This window comes from Rhynchophorus ferrugineus, unplaced genomic scaffold (genome assembly GCF_030347505.1).
Source record: "Rhynchophorus ferrugineus isolate W39M unplaced genomic scaffold, kcgeb_rfMv2 rfM1, whole genome shotgun sequence".
Classification (NCBI taxonomy): Eukaryota; Metazoa; Arthropoda; class Insecta; order Coleoptera; family Curculionidae; genus Rhynchophorus; species Rhynchophorus ferrugineus.
In genome coordinates, this window is record NW_027472580.1 from 75557942 (window position 1) to 75578952 (window position 21011).

At 32.1% G+C, this 21011-nt stretch overlaps 1 protein-coding gene across 3 annotated transcripts in view; it reads left to right on the forward strand.

Moving 5' to 3' along the window:
* Positions 1-13502, forward strand: part of Abd-B (Homeobox protein abdominal B) — a 261108-nt gene extending 247606 nt beyond the window's left edge. For 2 of the 3 annotated variants that reach the window (XM_076410122.1, XM_076410111.1), the window contains exons 6-7: positions 6681-7433; positions 10839-13502. In XM_076410122.1, coding sequence (XP_076266237.1) covers positions 6722-7433; positions 10839-11242 — 1116 coding nt within the window. In that variant the 5' untranslated portion in view covers positions 6681-6721 and the 3' untranslated portion in view covers positions 11243-13502. Of the gene's footprint in view, positions 1-5987; positions 7434-10838 lie in introns of those variants that run through there. The other variant, XM_076410134.1, reaches the window with a different exon arrangement.
* The last annotated feature ends 7509 nt before the right edge of the window (positions 13503-21011 follow it).

Genomic DNA, 21011 nt, shown 5'->3' on the forward strand with positions numbered 1-21011 from the left:
TATTTTGCTACTAAAACAGACAACTAAAATCAGAGCAGTAAAGTAAGGAATTGTTTCAATAACCAGATTATTTCCCAGATTTATCTCCCACTGGCCGTTAATTCTTATCACCCAAAAAAAATAGAAATATTTTTTCATACAAAATGATATTTATCAATCGGGGAGTTAGGAACTACCCTAGAGAGGTAGATTCAAACATTAGGAAATGGAGTAGTAATCAACAGTGTAGATTAACCATCAAAAAAATATGGGTTTATTGCAATAAATATATTAAAGTTGATGGAATAAATGGTGTTTGTAAAATCCTATATTATAAATATTTCTGTTTTGTAGTGTTATTGGTCATTATTTATCTAATAAAGCGATTTCTTTATCTTTTGCCTAAATTATTAATAAAAATCCTATTATCATATTAACCAACTGGCTTCGATTTCATTTATAATTTCGCATTAAACAACTAAAAGCAACTTTGGGTTTGCAAAATATATCATATTTATAACTTAGGTAACTGATATTTTAATGACAAATTTATACTAGCTGTTAAGTGTTATTTTATGATCCCCAGAAATTAAGATGTCAAAATTTTTATTATAGTTATTCATCTTTTGAAATGATCTATTGAATTATAAAAAATTAAAACGATTTTAAACTATTTTAATCAGAATATTAATTTATTAGACATTAAAAACATCAAATTGTTTAGACATACTCAAACATATGTTATATTACGGCATTCTTGATAAGCCTAGCGTTTAATGCCTTGGATAAAGAAAATATTTAAATAATTTGTATCTAATTAGTTTTTCATCCATTTATTTCCAAAACTGAATACTAGATCTCAAATTATTATATAAGATATTGTAAAATATAATTTATCCAGTAGTTCTGGCAAGTCGTCTAAACAAAAAGATACTATCATCTTCAAGGTAAATATTTACGTTCTAAGATAAAGATCTTCTGCTTTTTTAATTTTGAGAAAACAGCTTTAGATAGTCGAAAAGGTCAAATAAACATATACGCTATCTATTACGCAAACGCAAGTCTGTCGGCTTGATCCCCTATCGAGCAAAATTTCATTTTCTTAGATTTAGACTATCGTCTGGGACCCTAAAAAGGTCTAATGACTGGGCCTACTCAAGAAAATTGGTTTTAAAACATGACCACGCCTCTTCGAGATATATTTATTGCACTAGAATGGAAAGAACCAGTGAAATGATACAGTTTCGAATTACGTAGTGTTGTAATCTACTTCACGTCAAACCTTTATCAACACAGTTTTTTGAAACATTCAACGAAATTGGATATTTTTTTATATATATTAGTAACATGGTACAATAAACACATGCCTTAACATTTTTGATATTATGGTATTAGTATCTGTGACATTATATTGACACAAATTTGTTTCACTTTATAACAATATTTATCTTTCTGACAGCCAGATCAACCAATGAAAATACATAATTTACATACATACAATTTACATTTTACAGAACACATATGTTACTATATTAAAATATCTAATATTTAAAATATTATTTAAAATTGCTTTATATAAATTGTATTCAAACCCAGTCTCTTCAGATTATATCACCATTCAGAGAACAATAAAGTTACACTATAAAGGTATTAAATACATTAAAAAACATACTCATACTAACATAAACATTTTCATTGAATTTCCTTAAATTATATAATATTTTTAAAAGTATTAATTAAAAAAAAAAGCACAGATTCACAATTATGTGTGTTAAAATATATAATTTTATTTATTTATAGTAAAATTATAATAATTGTTTTAATATGGCAAATAGTAAAGATTCAGCTATAACTTGGGTAAAGAGATGTTACGTAAGTCTAAAAAAATATATTCATAATGTCATTATATAGTTTGTACACTAACAAAGTTGCTTTAGTTTAACTATTATTCAAATCAAGATATTTAAATGCCAAAAATCATTTGTCTATCTCTAGATATTGCTTTTTATCAGCTCTATGACAGTCAGATCAAACCCACCTTTTGATATTATGGTGTACAGAGAAAAGATTAAGAAGATTAAATTTAATTTAAATTAAAAACAATTATCTAAGAAGATGAAGATTTATAAAATATTTTTTATATTTAAATAAGTTTTCACAAAATTTGCGTCTGCCTGAAGCTTTTAGGGTTCAACCCAAATGCATTCCCTGTAACATAGGCTGATTGTAACAATTTTGCTCAATTGATGAACTTGATGTCAAATGCTGAAAACTTATATTTGCGCTAATGCTTTAATAAAAAATTACAAAGTTCATCAATATAAATGAATGGTAATTAATTTAAATGTTAAATATTCTATTACAAAATTATCGTTATAAGTTTCCCCATATTTTGTTTTTGAAAAACATGTAAGATATAAATAATGAACAATGGATAATACTGTAGCGTTTAAATGACAAAATTTGCTCTAGTAATTTAAAAATAAAATAAAGTTATAACGCTAATTGTTTTCAAATCGCAACGACAATGTTTGCCTTAACATTCAACCAATTATGTACGTTTTATCAATAATATGTGCATTTACACCAAACGAAATATTTCGCTAATTGCTACTCGAGTAGTTAAAATAACTTTCAAAATAAAATGACTACCACAACTGCAAACGTACATTGTATAATAGTCATTGCGACTTAACACATGTATATTAACTAAACATATTTAGATCGAGAATTTTTAAGATTCCACCTGTGGCTATCGTACTATTTTTCAAACAGAACCATAAAATTTTATGATTTCGTTTTATTTCCCCTAATAATTCCCATTGAAAACTGTTCATTGCTACCGAACGTTCACAGATTAGTCGTGACGAATTTATTATGGACCTTCTGTATTTACCTGATCCATGCTGTTCGTTGGTGCAAGCGATGAGAGAATTAGTGGCGTCATTGAATTGGCAAAATGTAACGATTATCGCCCAGACATCAGGCGACCAATAAAAGTCTGCAAACAAAAAGGTTTTCTTGAAATGGATACTTTTACTTTAAACTAAACGTATTTACAAAGTCGAGTTACGCAGATCTGGTATGAATTGAAAAGTTTGTAAACGTAAGACATCTGCGCTTTGGTGACATTGTAACTGGAAATTGAAATTCAAGTGAAATAATGCATAAGTTTGGCCCTTGTCTATTTAATATTTAACTAGCAATTGTGGAAACATTTTTTTATTGAATAAAAACGATATAAATTAAAATAAAATAATATTGAAACATAACTCTTTAAATATTATATAATTATATTACTATATAATTCATAAAATCACTAAATATAACACAATAAAACATCTGAAATTTAGAATGGTACAATGCACAGCAATAATTATCTTTTCTTATTAAAACTAGGGTATAATATTATATATATGGGAAAATATTTTACTAGATAAGTAAAAATTATGCTTCATTGATAAGAAAACTATCAAGACTTGAAATATGAATCCAACTGTAACTAGTGGTCTTCTCCAAAGATTATTCAGTCTACAATTGTTGAATTTGGTTTGTAAAGTAACACTGAATAAAGAAAATATGAAATCTATTATTAGCAAAACTATACCTATTATGCATTTTATATAAATATATACGATTGTTAATATATAACGTAGTTTATTTTGCCAACGGTGAAAGTTGAATAATAGAAATACGAAATGAATAAAGCCTTGATAGCATAATGGTTATTATGTTCTACTATTCAGATAGTCGTGAGTTTGAGTCCCATGAGTCTTGAATTGAGTCTACGCCCCAGGCATAGTTTGTAATTATGAAAGTCTAGATAACAGTGCAAGACCCGATAAGGAATAACGCCAGTCACGCCGGTAACAAAGATGGGTAAGGCCGGATGTATTCGGGAATGATCTCTAAGTCGGTCACTCGCCATTTGGTAGCCAGTAGGCCCAGTTATCATATAAGAACAAGGAGTTGACATAATTAAAATCCATATCCATATGCAAGTATATACGACAGTTATAGAAAGTGATAGAAAATGATATTACATTCATCTGTAAAATGAGATTAATTATATTATGAAAATAAATGTAGCCAACATAGCATATTATCAATTATTTGTTTGCAAGAGATGTATTCAGGATATAGACAGCACTAGTTTAAAACAATCTACGTCTACAAAATTTAATTGATAATTACATAAAAATAATCCCATAAAATGCCTTAATCATATGTCTTTGGTTTAAAGAGTCTAAAACCACATGTATTGTTGATAATAAAAAAACTTATGCAAAAACAGAAACATATCAAAATATATATTTAAAAAAAAATCTTTCTAAGAAGATTTTCTTTTAAGAAATGAGGAGGCTAACAGTTACATTTAATTTTCTTAAAATAATAATATATGATGGAGTAAAACACTGAGAAAAATCAAAGAAATAATAGAAATGAAAACTGAAAATAAAAGATAAAAATTGTTTTATTTAATTTTCTTACAGTTACTTTAAAATAATGTTTCAGGAGTACGTAACTTGGCGATTTACGAGTCAATGAAAATTCTAAGAAACATAAAAATATGTTTAAATTTCGATTAGATTTTCAAAAAACAATATAGTTAAAGGTCAAAAATATTAAGAAAATAATATTTTCACTGGATTTTCATAAAAATGTAAAATTTAAAAGGTAAAAATTTAAAAATCATATTATAACCATATAAACTATTAACTGGAATTAGTAAATAAAGGTAGCTTTGTTTTATTCATGCATAATAAATATATTTAAACCCCATTTCGAAAAGCAGTATAGTTAAATGTCAAAAAGTTTAAATAAGTAGAAAAATATACTCAGAAATGTGTCTACAAAACTAAGAAAGTAATATTTTCATTTGGTTTTTTGATAAAACATAACATTTATTAGAAAAAAAATATTTCAGAAACTATAATTTAACTATATTTTTGGTTTAGATGGCATAAATTAATAAATAAAGAACGTAAAAAATAATAAATTTAAGGACATATAATTTGGCAATTTACAATTAATCATTTAACATTCAAATCAGCGAATAATAGAGTTGTCTAAACTGTGGAGCAATAAAGAGTATAGTTAAATGCCAAAATATTAAATAAATACTTAAAATAATATACTAAGAAGTGATTTTACAGAAATAAGACACTAATTGATATTTTCTTACAAAATATGATGAATTGGTGAAACAAACATATTTTTAAATAATCATAATACAAATGGAAACTCACATTACCATAAATAAAAAGACAGTTTATCTTTATTTATTTAAAATAACTTTAAAACAATTGTTTTAAGAACACTTTAATTTGGCAAATGATAATTAATCTTTTAACATTCAAAGCCACAAATGATAAATGAAGTTTAAACTGCGATTCGAACAAAAAAAAGTTAAATGCCAAAAATATTAAATAAATACTGAAAAAAATATATACTTAGTGGTTTTACAAAACTAAGAAAATAATATGTTCATCAACACTTATGAAAAAAATATTTAAAAATCATAATAACAGTGAAAACTCAAATTAAATATAAAGATTTAAGTTTTAATTTACCTATTTGCAGTTATTTAGAGTTACTTGCTAGTTTATAATTAACTGTTTAAAATACGAAGCAAGAAATAATAGTGAAGAAACTGTAGTTGACACAAACAAGTAATATTCAGTTTCAGAAAATAAAATAATGATAAGAAATAATAAATTAATAAAAAGAAAAAAAAAGAAAAAAATAATTATGTAGTAGAGATGCACATATAAATGATTTAATTATCACCAGCAATTATTAATGGAACAGATTGTGGTTTAAAAAAATTGTGGTCCTCCGAGCCAATGACGACTCAATCAAAACGCGCTTGAAAGCGGGTGAGAACAAATCCGCAGTGGTAAGCGCGTTACGGCACAAGTGGGTCGCTTGTTCGGGGGCGACCGGGCGGTGGAAGGCGTAGGTCGCTTCTTGACCGGGGCGACCACGTATCTCCGTCGCGTTTCCCCAGACCGTCGCTAGATCGCACGCGCGTCGTCGCTCGCAGCCGAGTTGTTCGACAGCCGCGATACGTATACGCTTTCAGTGTATGTTCGCTAAGTCGCGTGGCTCGACAGTCGGCAACTGTACGCGGAATAGTTCATGTCACTACGCGCTCCGCATCGCTTACGCGTTCTTCGAGTTCGATCGCTCCTCAGAACAACAACAGGAATTTTTTGCTATCCAGCGAGAAAATATTTAGACTCTAAAAAGTGAATGTGCTTAACTTGACCAGTGACTGGACCGAAGCAACTATATATCACCACTGTTGCTGCTGGCGACCGTTTGGCTAATAAAACATTTTACTGACCGTAAAGTTTTTTTACACTCTTTTCTCCTGCTTGTTTTGATAATATACAAGCCGCCGCATCGCCGTCTTGATTTATGCGCGACCGTGTCGAGCTGGACGCGTCGTTATCGCTTAGTTATTGAGGAGATCGTCTGCGGTAAATGTGTTTAAAGACATTGAAACTGATCTGGGTGCTTTTTCTTGTTTCTTTTTCATAATCGTTCCATCTGGCGGTCGTCGACGTCCGCGCTACCTGGACTTTCTACGCTGTGAACCTCCATCGACACCATCGTCGCCACCATCGCGGACCCCGTGGCGTGCGCCGCGCCTACCCTCTACGATCATGTGGTGCACCCGCCCGGGCCATCACCAGCATCAGCCGCGGGTTCCTCCACCGGGGTGACCTGGTGGTCAATGATGAACGGTGGTCTGTACGAAGAGAGCCCGCCTCCGGCTCCGCAAACCGCGGCCACCCCGAGCGGCACCAGCGGTATGACGAGCCCTCCGGCTGCGGCTCCACCGACAGCCGCCACCACCTCGGCGACCTCCAGTTCTTCGCCGGCCAGCGTGACCAGCAACAGCGGCTCGGCCGGACCTCTCCACATTCCCGCCAAAAGACTGACCTCAGGAGGATACGGCGATTGTACCGATGGCAGCGTGATCAGGCACAGTCAGAACCACTGGTCGTACTCGCCCTCGGACAATCCCCATGGGGGTACCGCCTTTGAACCAGCTGTCGGGCTCAATCACCAGTACAGTAACCCCACGTACTACAACCTGCCGGAACCGAACGGGAGTCGCGACCACAAGCCGCCGATTCCCTTCTGGTCACCTGCCGCCACAGCCTCCAACGCCACCCCCGAGTACAAATACAATCGGGGTGGCGCTGCGGGAGATCCTTCGGTACCCTCGTCGTGCCACCAGTCGTTCAGCACCGGATGGTGCGGGGTTTATAACTCGCCCTATCCAAGTGCTACGCGACATCACGTCGACGCACCTTACCTAACACCTACGGAGGACAGGGGGAGAGCCGTCGAAAGCGGATTCTCCCATCACGACAGAGGCTATGGTCTCGGGAGTTATGGAGCACCAGATCCGATACCCTCCACACCGTACCCACCACCAGGTAAGTTTTTCTTTAAAATATTATCACTACTATACGTTATTTTAACTCACCTCCTCACCATCCGTCCTCTTCATTTTAGTTCTAACTCGAAAACAAAATTAAATTAACCCGCGTAATTGTACGCATCCTAGCAGACCGGGCGTAATTGACCTGGCGCACGCTAGATGGCAGGACTGGCACAAAAACTGCTATAGATCGAACACGATCTTCCCGAATGGGTCGTCCGAATACCGAGGAGTCCCTCCGTTCGAAATTGCCGTTTCTTTCGCTGTATCTGTAAACACTGGTTAATGTCTATTTGTTCTTTCAAGAGTATAAGACACGCATTCGGTCAGCTTGATATTTTTAGATTTTTAAAATCAATCAATTGTAGACGCTAGCTCGTAATAATATTGTTGGATTTATATGTTTTTCAGCCCAGTCATAGACATTTCTGATTGATATATAATGTGGCATCGTTGTACAGCCGGATTAAAAATTATATATCTTTAAAATAGAATTTAAAATAGGTCTTTTTAAATTTCAAGAATTTTATATTTGTAAGAATAATTATTCCAAAGCAAAAAACTTTTTCAAGATAAACAATAATTCGAAATGTATCTAATTTTATAACAAATATATGTTTTTTATTTAATCAAATTATAAGTGTTAATATTAATACAATTTAAATATTATGTAAAATATAAACAACACTTTATTAAAGAAGTGTTTGATTTAAAACCAGATTAAAGTTATTTCATATTAACGGTTAACAGAAATAAATAATGGCTTATTTATCTTGAATTATCTATTGTTTAGTAACAATCAGAACAAAATGTTCCTTATGTTAAATAGAAGCAGTACCTAATCAGAAAATTTTGATAACAATTTTTTTGTAATTGTTGTTCTGCGAATAATAATAATTAGACGTATTTGTTTAAAGATTTTCCTACGGTCATGACGATATTATCAATATCAACGAGGCAATAAAATGTCGGCGATGTGGAATTGAAAAAAAGCACAATGAAATAAATCAAGCGAACAACGAATGAGTAAACAGAAATAGTGTCATAATTATCTTCAGTTTAAGTAAAGAAGATTGAACACACTTTATGGCTAAGGTCAGTTTTATGGCATAGTAAAAGTGTAAACGTACTACAGCCATCGAAAAACCAATGACACTCTTTCAGTTGTGTATTTAAATATTTTTCGGGTTACTTTATATTCAGTTACTGTCAAAGTCGTATTTATTGCGCCGGGCAACTTATCTGCAAGTTAATTTTTTTAACACACTGTTGTCTAGCAGGATTATTGTTATCAGAATGTTGAACGTTAATTGGAATGTACTATACATATAAATTTCTTCCTTTGTTATCTTGTTGTTTTAATTGGTGATATAAGCATGGTATTACTCAATCAAAATATGCAAAAGTCTAATTGTAATATTAACATTATTCATGTAATTCTGATTATATATTCTTTTACATTATATAAATAAAATATGTAGGATATATATTATATGTACATCGTTATTAAAATACATATGTAGAAGCTAAATGATTCAAATTACAATATAAATTATATATTATTCAATATTAATTAATTAAGTTTTATATGTTTTGGTTAGAACATCAATTTTACAGCGAAATTAATATACTATTAAAATTGTTTAAATATCATATATATATATATATATATATATATATATATATATATATATATATATATATTAAAGTCTCCTTTTACCAACTATGGGTTTATCTGGACTGGGCCTAAAATTTAACGTAGGCTCCGAAGCACGGTCCTCAGTATTAAGCCTACCGACTAGTGAGTGATCAACTTTAGAAATCATCCCAGAAGTCATCCGGTCTTACCCAGCCTGGTTACTAGCGTGACTGGGATCATTTTTCGTGTCGGATTTTACACTCTTGCCTAGAACAATCACACACTTTTAAACAGTCACAAACATAAATTTACGACTATGCCCCAGCAGGATTTAAACCCGCGGCTATCGCAACAGTAGGAGGACCGTCCTATCGCCTTTATCACTGCACCACCAAGCCGGCTTCTTTAAATATTATCATCTAAATATAATTATAATACTAATTCATATTTTATTTGATAAATTAAATGAGTCATTAAGTATCTGATTTTTAACACAAAACCAATTTTACTCTTTTTCTTCTTCATTTTTCTATAATTAGAACCAACAAGACTATTGGAGGATTATTTTTCCATTTACATTAATTATAAAACGCAATTATTTAATTTTTATGTTAAACAAATTTCTATTCAAACCGATTCAATATACTTCTTGATTTTATGGTTATTATATGCGAAAGGCAAACGGAGTCCATTCATATATTCTTCGTTGATTTAATTAAATTAATATTAAATTTTAGACACAACAATGCTTTTAGGTTAATTGTTATTCGACTGAACTTTACTAGAGATAAATTAATGATATTTTATATAAAATTGCGTTTACCTGGCATTTCCAACTAACCGAAGTGACACTATTTGCCATATTTTGCAGTATTTTAATTGGGACGGACAATTTTAATATGTAATAATTAAAAAAATAGCCAGAATTGTTTTTATTTTAACTTGTTCCTTATTTTAATGATATTTTTTTAATGTGGCAACGTTGTAATTTTAATAAAATACATCGATTTTTTTTTACTAAATACTTTCAGTAATATTCGGGTGTTTACAGGCCTGCTTCGCTCACATTTCTGGAAGGGTTAGTCACTTTGTCACGAAACTGGATATATTAGAAATAAAAAGTGTATATCGCCGGCAACACCGTAATAGGTCCTTTGCACCCCAAAAAGGCATCTCTTCCAAGCGGCGTCGGTTTAACGACCCAGCATAACATCTCGATGACGCGTGACGTCACTTCTGTCTTCGATCACATGACCCTCACGCTCAGCTGACTGACTGTCGTCACGCACTTTCCAAGGCCTATTGTGATATGCCTTGTTAAGACCTTAAATATACGATTTTTAGAAGCAGAATTAAAACATTGACTTCGGCTGAATTATTTTTTGAAATCAGTAAAAGGGACACTAAATCCGGATGGTTTGGAGGTCTGTTATGATACCAAAATCGATAAGTATATAAAAAACCGTGTAGGCGAGCGAGCTAGTTTATGAAAAAAATTAAATTGGAATAGCGCCTATACGCAGATGTTTGCATTAATTTAATTTTATTATTTGTTAATGAATAAATCAAATTTCGGTTTTATAGTACCCAATTCTACAGCAATAAAATTTTGGTTCTGCTTTATTAGCGATGATTTATTAGGTTAAATATGAAATGCAAATAAACCCAATAAAAGCCTTTAAACATTTTATATCTGTTTAAAGACATTGTTTATGTTTTACTGCCGCTTGACACTAAATCCATTTCTCTTTATGATTGCAGGTTCATTGGGTTCGATGGGTGTCAGTGTTCCTTGTGGCACCAGCGCCAATCCTTTGGAGTGGACCGGTCAGGTGACCGTGCGCAAGAAACGCAAGCCTTACTCAAAATTCCAGACGCTCGAGCTGGAGAAAGAGTTCCTCTTCAACGCCTACGTGTCCAAACAGAAAAGGTGGGAACTAGCACGGAACCTTAACTTAACCGAACGCCAGGTGAAGATCTGGTTCCAGAATCGACGGATGAAGAACAAAAAAAACTCCCAGAGACAGGCCGCGCAACAACAGAACAACAACAACTCCGCTACTAACAACCAAAACCACCATCACCATCCTGGTCACTTGCACAGCCAGCACCACCTCGGTACTCACCACGTTTCGGCCAACGGGACTTTGAAACATCATCAGTGACCTATGGGGTTTTCGGGGGTTGTGCTCGGTCCTCCACATGGTTTGACCACCTAAACGCCCAAGAAATGGTTCGTGCGAGTCACGCAGATATTTTATTTGATGATTTTGGGTAACAAAGAAAAACTCAAAACAGCGGAGGGTCTTCAACGACATTTTCCTACCCCCGAATTAGACTAGTTTCATTTTTTGGTATTAATTTTTTTTTGTTCTTTGCTGTGCCAAAGAAAGGGAAACGTTATAATATTTTTGTTTTAATTTTAATAGGCGTTATGTTTTAGTAAATATTATGAACTGTGTTTCTGCTGATATCAGCAGGAATATTAAACCGACAGACTTTTGACAGGGCTTGTGCAAATTGTCAGTGGTGTTACGAAGCACTAAAAATTTCCAATCTGATACATAGATTTTAAATGAATTTAGTAGTAAATATGTCTCTTTTTCTTGTTTAGAGTGAATGAAATATCCAAATGGCAATCGGACTTTGGTGTTTCATTATCGGTGGAAGTCGAAATTAAATTTGTTTTTTTTTGGAAAAAGGGCACGCTCAAAAAGTATTTTTTTTATCCTAGGGAAATAATTTTAAAATTATTTCCTAACAGTAGTTAATTGTGTTGTTAACTTTGTTTTTTTTTGTAATAGGTGCAATTTTGTACTTACAAAGCTCTCTGTTTTATTTTTTACTTTGTTTTTCCTGTACATCAATTAAAAGTGAGATGTTGTCAGAAAGGCATTAAATAAATTCCAGTACTGTATTATAACAGTTAGAGGATGTTCTCGATGGAGTATTAAGAAAGTCTAGTTTAAGAAAGATGAGGATGGATAATGATGTAGGATTAAGACTTAAACATGTACATATATCGTGTCGTTAGTTGATAATTATTTGGTATGTTAAAAAATGAAAAATGTAATCAGTGTTGCCTATATAGTCTAAATGTATAGTAAATTATTAAAGGTATAGAATGCTTGAAAATCTGCCATATTTTTCTGTTATTTAAGTTGTCTGTTTTCGTCTATTTTACGTTTCCATAAAAATTGTAAATATTATTTCTTAGGTACCTGTATATCTTTTATATAGCTTTCCTAATATCGTTTCTTACACCACCTTGACCAACTTAGCTTAGATCTAAATGAACAAGAAGAACACGGAAGATAAGTTGGTTGAACTGAGCGTCTAAATTGTTAATTGCCCGATTTGTTCTCTTTTGTAATTTTTGGTATAGTCGTACCGCTAAATGTATTGTCATCAAAATATTTGTAATATATTAAGAGAAAAGAACCTTCTCTAGAAAACCGAATTTTACTGTAATGATAAACTTATATACTAACTTTAAAGAAATCCTTAAAAATAGACTATTTTGTCCAATGTCCAGGGACGGTTATTATTAATAAGAAAATCTGAAATAGTGTCTAAAGAAAATAATATTTAATCTATTTTTCTACATATTGTTTTATTGGTTTATTCCCTACTTGTGGAACAAACGATGAAACTCTTGGATATCAATCACAGTATGTTTTCACAACACTATTTCATATTGTCGCCAGGAAAGCCTGGGTTTTCAACTGTTTCGAACCTAGACTAGTATCTAAATCCCAGATAAAAATATATATATTAACTAACTTTTTTTAATTTCGCCCTGTATAGTGTTAGTTGGTAGCCCAAGGCACGGAATCTGTATATGCCTGTACGATTTGGAATAGTTTTGTGAAGGAATAGTGCTCGACATAAATTTTTGTTCTGCTTAATGTTATAAAATATATGAATTTGAGATCCTTTATTATTTTCTTCATAACACTATTTCAGTTACCGGGTTACAAACTATTTGATATTTTGTCTCACACTGTATAAGTTTGTAATCCTTTTAACGAAACAAAAAGATGAATGAAAATCTTGTAAATATAATATAGTTCGATTTAGGATTATTACGATATTTGTTTCTCTCCCCTATCTCTCTCTCTCTCTCTCTCTATCTTTTTCGCTCTATATATCTCTCTATCTGTCAGATAAAAAAATGTTCATTAATAAATTGATGACGAATTGCCACGCCAATTCGGACCGGAAATTTTCACGGCAGAATCATTGTACAAAATAATTTTAAACGTTTATGTTCGATGTTTCTTCTTTTGCGATGGTTTTAGGACCCGTTTTGTACCTATATTTTTATATTTTACTTTTACATTTTACTTGTTGTGTTCAAAGAAGAAATTGTTGTGTTTATGTATGTATAATGTATACACATAAATAATTATTGAGTAAGATTCATTTAATTTGTTGCCTTTTTGACCTTCAACTGGATATGGACCGCCCGCGCCCATGTAACTGCATTCGTTTCTTTTTCGTTGGCGCGGGCCGTCTACATCATGCCCGATATCCCTTTTCCGTCCAGCACTAAACAGATTTCCTTTTTCTTTCCTCTCTTGTGGTATCCTGATCACTCGTTCATTGTCGGAACCGTTTCGTTGACGTTCGGACCTTTAGGACCAATGCAAATATAAATGGGGCCGGCTTTGCTGCCCTGATAACTTGACCGGTTCAATTGATTTTTCCTATACAGGGTTTTTTCTACAAGGCCTGCGTTGACTTAATTAATCAATTTTCTTTATAAAAGAAGGTATGTATGTGATATAATGTGCTCAAGTAATTAAAACCTAATTAATAGTTAATTACTAATATTAATGTATAAATTAATAGAAATATCACTTCGATTATCTTTAATTTTCTTTTTCAAAATCGAGTTTTCATTTTTTGCAACAACAAAAGATATAAAAAAAGAATTATTAAAAAATTTCCTGGAACTTGCGTACCAGGTAGGCCTTATAAGAATCTCAAATTATTAGGAATAACAGGGAACAAGAAGTGCGCAGAAGTATATCAAAGTCTGCTAAACACCATTTAAGCAGGTATTTTTTACAAGTTCTGTACTTGTTAGAATGAAATCCACATTATTTATTCTCCTTTCGACTACAAGAGTATTTAGGAATGTGTCCATCTGGCATCTGCTTTATTCAACCTAAGTAAATTAATAAATAAAGGAAAAACACTTGTTTCGCATTATTTAGATAAAAAAATTATAAAGAATATTTAGAGCATCCAAACAATCAAAGAGAAAGTATTAAGAGGCCAAAAAAGAACAAAATAGTTGTTGTACAACTTTATTCGCATTCCTTAGCTTAGTATATTGTGACATTATATAAATCCCGCGCTAAAAGAACTTATTATCTTTTAAATTCATACAATATTTCATGTCTTCATGTGATTAAAATGCTGGTCACTCGTTGCCTATATATCAATGACCATCAGTCCCAAATTTCTTACTTCAATGGTCGCACAGTGGTTGTAATTTGCTCGGGATGTTATCATTTTTCGAAATGATTAGTCTCCTTTTGAAGAAATTGACTAATGTTTATATGGGGTTATGTTGTATGCTATTATTAAAAATATTTATAGGAAAGTCCTTGAAGCAGAATTGTACAACTATTGTCACAATTGTCGCAAAATCCAAATCTAAATAAGATATTTGAACAAAAATGTTGTCAAATATAATTTTTTTTAACATTATACTACATCTAAAAACCACAGTTAATTATACAACCAACATAGTTTATAGGTTATAGTTATAACCTCTTATCACTATCGCTTTTAAGAATTTTACATACGTCTGACAACCGGACGACTTTGACAGTCTCATTTGTTTACGTTTTCAAACTGCGGCAGGCAATATATTAAACATATTGATGTACAAAATAAACTTTGAATAAACTGAATAAAATATTTGACTTGTTTCTTATTATTCAGTTAAAAATTACAGGACAGTAGAGAAAATCTAATTAACACAACTTTGTTATCAAAATGATTCTTTCGAACTCTAATATTGCCCGACAAATAGTCTTTGGCCAAGAGACCAATATTTGGATGAACGATTATACTTAATTACCGTAATGACACATTGCATAATATGGACTTGTGTGACGTCTGGTTTCTACAGCATAGCTATTGTTCCACATAAATAAGTATGGTTAATCCCTGAACTTGTAGAGGTAACTTTACTAACCAGGTAACTGGCATCTGTGAATTGTGAGTGACCAACATCATGTGAACAATATGGAAGTTTACGTCATGTCGACTACATGAAAGATTTACTTGACCGATGTCTTCGGCTGATGAAAAGTCCTCGGCCTGACACATAGGTGGTGCTACTAGAATTAAATTCATATGTTTTTTAGTTAGCCCTAACCCTCAAAGGACGCGTGTATAAATGTACCGGCTGTCCGATCATTCGTTTGTGAATTATAGCATTTTGAGTGAAGCAAATTTTATTATTGTGGAAAAAATGGATACAAAAAAATTTCGCGTGTTGATAAAATATTGCTTTTTGGAGGGAAAAATACAGTTGAAGCAAAAACTCGGTTTGATGCCGAGTTTTCGGACAGTTCCCCAGGAAAATCAACCATCAAGGTTTGCTGTGCTAAGTTTAGACGTGGTGAAATGAGCACCGAAGACGGTGAACGCAGTCGACGCCCAAAAGACTTTGTTACCGACGAAAACATTTCAAAATCAACAAAATGATTTTGCATAACCTTAAATTGAAATTGAATGAAATAGCAGACTCTCCAAAGATATCAACTGAGCGTGTACATCATACCATTCACGAATATTTGAGTATGCGAAAGCTCTGTGCAATGTAGGTGCAGAGCGAGATCACTTTAAACCAAAAACAACGACGAGTTGATGATTCGGAACAGTTTCTGAAGATGATCTGGCGTAATAAACCCGAATTTTTGCATCAATATGTATCAATGGATGAAACATGGCTCCATGATTTCACTCCGAAGTCCAATCGACAGTTATCCTAGTAGAATCCTCACGATGAACCCGCTCCAAAGCGTGGGAAAACGCAACAGTTCGGCTGGCAAGGTTATGGCGACTGTATTTTGGGATACGCATGGAATAATTCTCATTGACTACCTTGAAAAAGAAAGGATCATCAACAGCGACTATTACATAGCGTTATTGGACCGTTTGAAAACGAAATCGGCGAAAAACGGCTGCATTTGAAGAAAAAGAAAAAGAAAGTGAAAACGATGGTAAAAATCCATGAATTGGACTTGGAATTGCTTCCTTATCGTATTCTCTAGATCTGGCCTCCAGCGACTATTGCCTATTCTCAGGTCTCAAAAGAATGCTTGCTGAGAAAAATGTTAGAATATACAATTTTACTTCACTCTTTCCTTAATTTAGTTAATTAAAAGAAAAATTTTATCAAGTCAAACCATTTAAAATTTAAGCGATGCTAAAAGCTGGATAATCGTACTGCGAAAGAATTAACTTAAAGATGAGTTAAAGAAGAAATAAAAAATGACCGGGCGGCTTTTAATAAGATTACGACCGTTTCTGTCTTGAACTGAGCTTTTATAAAAATGGTTTATGTCTTCTTATAAATATATATGTTATATGTGTTATAATCTACACAAAATGCAATGCAATGTAATTTCTCATTATTTGGTCTCATTATTATAGTGATATATGTTTATTGATAATACATATTTGACAAAAAGTAATGTTAATTTAATGTAAAGTAAAGTAAAGTAATTATAATAATTCGTTATTTTTTATTTTTACGTCCATTAAAGTTACAACACCTGGTCCAAAAGTCGATTTTCATTGAATAATATCATAGCAGTGAGTCAGATAGCTTGATACAATTTATAATAGATAATTATAGAACAGAAAGAAGGTGATTTAAATAGAAATTGTTTATTTCTGCTAGAAATTAATCTCGAATAATCAAATGCGCATTGTTATGAAATAGAACTTAAAGTGCCATGATTGCAGAAAATAATAGAGAGCATAATTAAGAAACAACCTCTTTTAGTTGGCATTAATTTTTTTTGTTCTTTACTTTCACAAAAATTGATAGGAGGCTTCATTCATCTCATCAACTCTGTTTCATTAATAAACTAGGTCTTTTCACCCGAAACTTTATATCCAGTTAGTGAAAAATAGTTTTGGGTGTATTGTTTAATGTACTGAATGTTTAATTGTTTAATGTTTAATGTTTAATTGATGAATGTTTAAAAAAATGATCTTAGTCGTAATCTAAAAACCAGTAATACAGTATAACCCTACCTACTTTTAGAATCTGAAAATACCGAAACTATTTCGAGATATTCAAAACATTTCTTTATCTTGTGAAATATTGTAATAGCAATGTAACACTTATTGATACATATGGATAAACAAGAGTTTTTTTTAGTGAAAGTTATTCTATTCATGAATTTTTCTCTGCTCATGTATAAACTAAATATTGACCCCTTTGGGTAAATTTTTGTTCCAACAGATTTCCCTTGGCCTAACTCAGTAGAAACTGTGATGTTAAAATGAATTCACTAGACTAATTTTCACTAGCCTCAATATAGATATAAATGATACCCAATTCCCAATGAAATTTAAATCCTATAAAAAAATCTAATAGGACTAAACTCAAGAACAAACTAAAGACTATTGTTTCAAGCATCCTTCTCGATTGCAAAATGCTCAAGAATATCCAGTAAAACATTTTCTTAATTAATATATATAATATTTTCTATTAATAACATTGTTATGTTAAATTAGTTCGCCAGAAAATTGATTGCACAGCTATGAATCTAAAACCTCGTTGAAAGCTTGTAAAATAAAATGCTTGTCAATTAATCGTACATCAGAGTTATATTGGTATTGGAGTTAGTTAGTAGAAAAAATGGCGTATATATTACAGTGTCCTATTATTCCCTACAATAATGGAGTATGTTTTTCAGTAGTAACCAAGTACGCGATTCAATATATACTGCTTAAATCAAATGAAACTATAACTAGGAACCTCCGGCTAGATATTATGCATTTAAATTGATATGGAAAAAAAATGTGGTATGTCGAGACAACCTTCATTCTCTTTAAAATTTAACTTTAAAATTCACTTGTTGAGAAAAATTAAATATTATTTATAAAAAACTATGATGGTTTGCTAGATATCACATCGTTAATTACAGAATAAAATAAGATAATCTTGCATAAGCCACTTGCCATTGCTGGTTTTTCATGGAACAATACGTCATTCAATGTGTTTTTAACGTGGATTTTAGCATTTCCTAATAAATTATCCATTCACCATATGCACAGTAGGACTTTGTTTTCTTTTTATTTATTATTTAATTATTACATTGTTACTAGTCGTTTCCGTCTAACCTACAATTTGTCTTTATGATAACTTAAATCTAGGTATATAACTAGGAAGACCCATTGACCCTATCTCAGTCTCTGGTGAAATAATGTTTATACATGTCACTGCTGTAGCTTTAATTATATGCACCTCTCTACACAACACTACACAAGATCAGATGGTTTGATCCTTTTGAGTCTGTGTCCTGTTCTCGTGGTATCCAAAATCTGTAATATTTCAATATTCTCGTCTTTCGTCATGCCCCCTTGCAATTCTCTTGATTTCTTGACTTACTGTGGGTATCCGAAGATCTCGATGTAGGTAATCTGTCCTATAGTATTTGAGTGCGCCTATAATACCTCTCAGGACTTTGTTCTTTGAAAAAGTTGTATTTTATTTATGTTACTCTTGGCAAAACATCCACATAATTGAACTCCGTAAGTCCATATAGGTTTCAGTATATGCTTATATAATAGCAATTTATTATGTACTGATAATTGTGATTTTCTTCCAATTAGCCTGTACATTTTCCTATATTTCAATTCCAGTTCTTTTCTTTTCTTCTTTATATGTTTCTTCCGAAGTTTTGCATCAAGATTCATTCCGAGATATTTAGCGTTGTTCCTATATGGAATGATAGTATTATTTAATGTTATTGGGGCTTGTACGGTCTATTTATAGGCGAACTGTACATGTACAGATTTAATTTCATTAATTCTTATTTTTCAAGCTTGTGTCCAATTATTTATATTGTCACTTGCCTGTTGTAATTTTCGTGAGGCTTCTTCACAATTATCACCGACAGCTATAATCGCAATATCATCAGCAAATGTAGCCATCATAATATTCTCCATTTGTGGTATATCACAAGTGTAGAGTATATAAAGCATTGGTACCAGTACAATTCCTTCTGGTATACCTGCTTTAGCTTCTTTTATTGTCGAGTAAGCTTCTTCTTGGTTGACTCTAAACTTTTTGGTTATTATGTACGATTTTAATAGTTTGATGTATTGTTTTGGTAGTATTTTCTGAAGTTTATGAACAAGACCTTCTTGCCATACCTTATCGAAGGCTTGTGCTACATCAAAGTATATAGCTGAGCATACTTTTTTTTGCTTTCGTAGGCTTTTCCAATAATTTCTGTTATTCTGTGGACCTGGTCAATTGTTGAATGCTTGTTAATAAACCCAAATTGGTGTGTTGGTATTAGGTTTTTTTTCTCTATGAGTAGGACTTTATGATCATGGATTTTCCACTTTAGTATTTATATGGATGGCTCTCCTAGGCTAACCCATGATCTTTTACGGTACAGAGAAATCTTTTTTTATCTGGTACTCTATAAAACCGTGAAGTTCAAAGGGTTCAAAATATAATTTTCAGTCAGTTTCCGTAGTAATCATCGTCCCTCCCTTGCTTAAAGGTTATTCAGAGTCTGGGGTAGATTTTCGTATTGCAATTTATTGTCTTCGATTGTTTCATCATAGCCAGGCCATTCTTTTCAATTAATATCAAGATAAACGGTTATATAGCTGAAAAAAATCGACAATTATGATATGACGGAGCAGCATCGCCATAAGTTTCTCAAAGTAGTTAATGTGCTTCGACAAATTTTAATTACATCTTACGTTAAATAGGTTTAGTATTATCTCAATTAATAAGATTAATGTGTTATTATTGTTCTGTTGCATTTGCATCAATACACAAGAACACACACAAGAGAGTATGTGAAACATACTTGAATATGTATTTCCAATATTAAAATTAAATTAGATTACTTAAGTTAATGTCAAGATTAAACACTTAGATACGAGTTAATGTAGTTTAGTTTGCTTCAATCTTCTAATTTCTTGCGTGTTTTCCAGGAGCTCTACTGCTTCTACATTGCTTTGATTTAATAGTCTTAATTCATGTTTTGAAACAAAATCTTAGATAAACTCGTAAATCCATTTGATTTCGGGACCAGGGTCTTTTTCGTCGTTGCTTGACGATAAGTATTGGCAATTCATCGAAAAACTTTGTTTTAGCAGCGTTATTTGGTATGATTTTTTGTGTAACCCCAAATTTGAAAGTTTAAAGGTTCAAGTTGGGAGTATCTTTCAACTAACCAGTGCAGTTCTTTGATTTTGAGTGTAGAATGCCCAAATTTGAAAGTTTAAAGGTTCAAGTTGGGAGTATCTTTCAACTAACCAGTGCAGTTCTTTGATTTTGAGTGTAGAATGCTTTGTGTCTATAGTGATGTAATAATACTAGATGAAAAGCTGTTGTGAGTGTAAAAAATATTCCAGCATAACAATTACCTTAATTTGTAGGCTTGTTCTTTGTATTTTCACCAACAAATATCCCTAACCATAATATATGCGATCACCTGACATAATAAACAATTTCTTTTTGCTTGAGAAAATCTTATAAATTAATTCAATCTAATATAGTATATTGAAGTCTGTTTTATATATAGATACTTTTATATGCGTAGCTATTGCAATATATCAAATTTTGTCGAGCGTCATTTATTTCTATTCCAATTTAGACGAGCCTTCGATAAATCGAACAGCACATGTGTAATAAAGCGCGGCCAA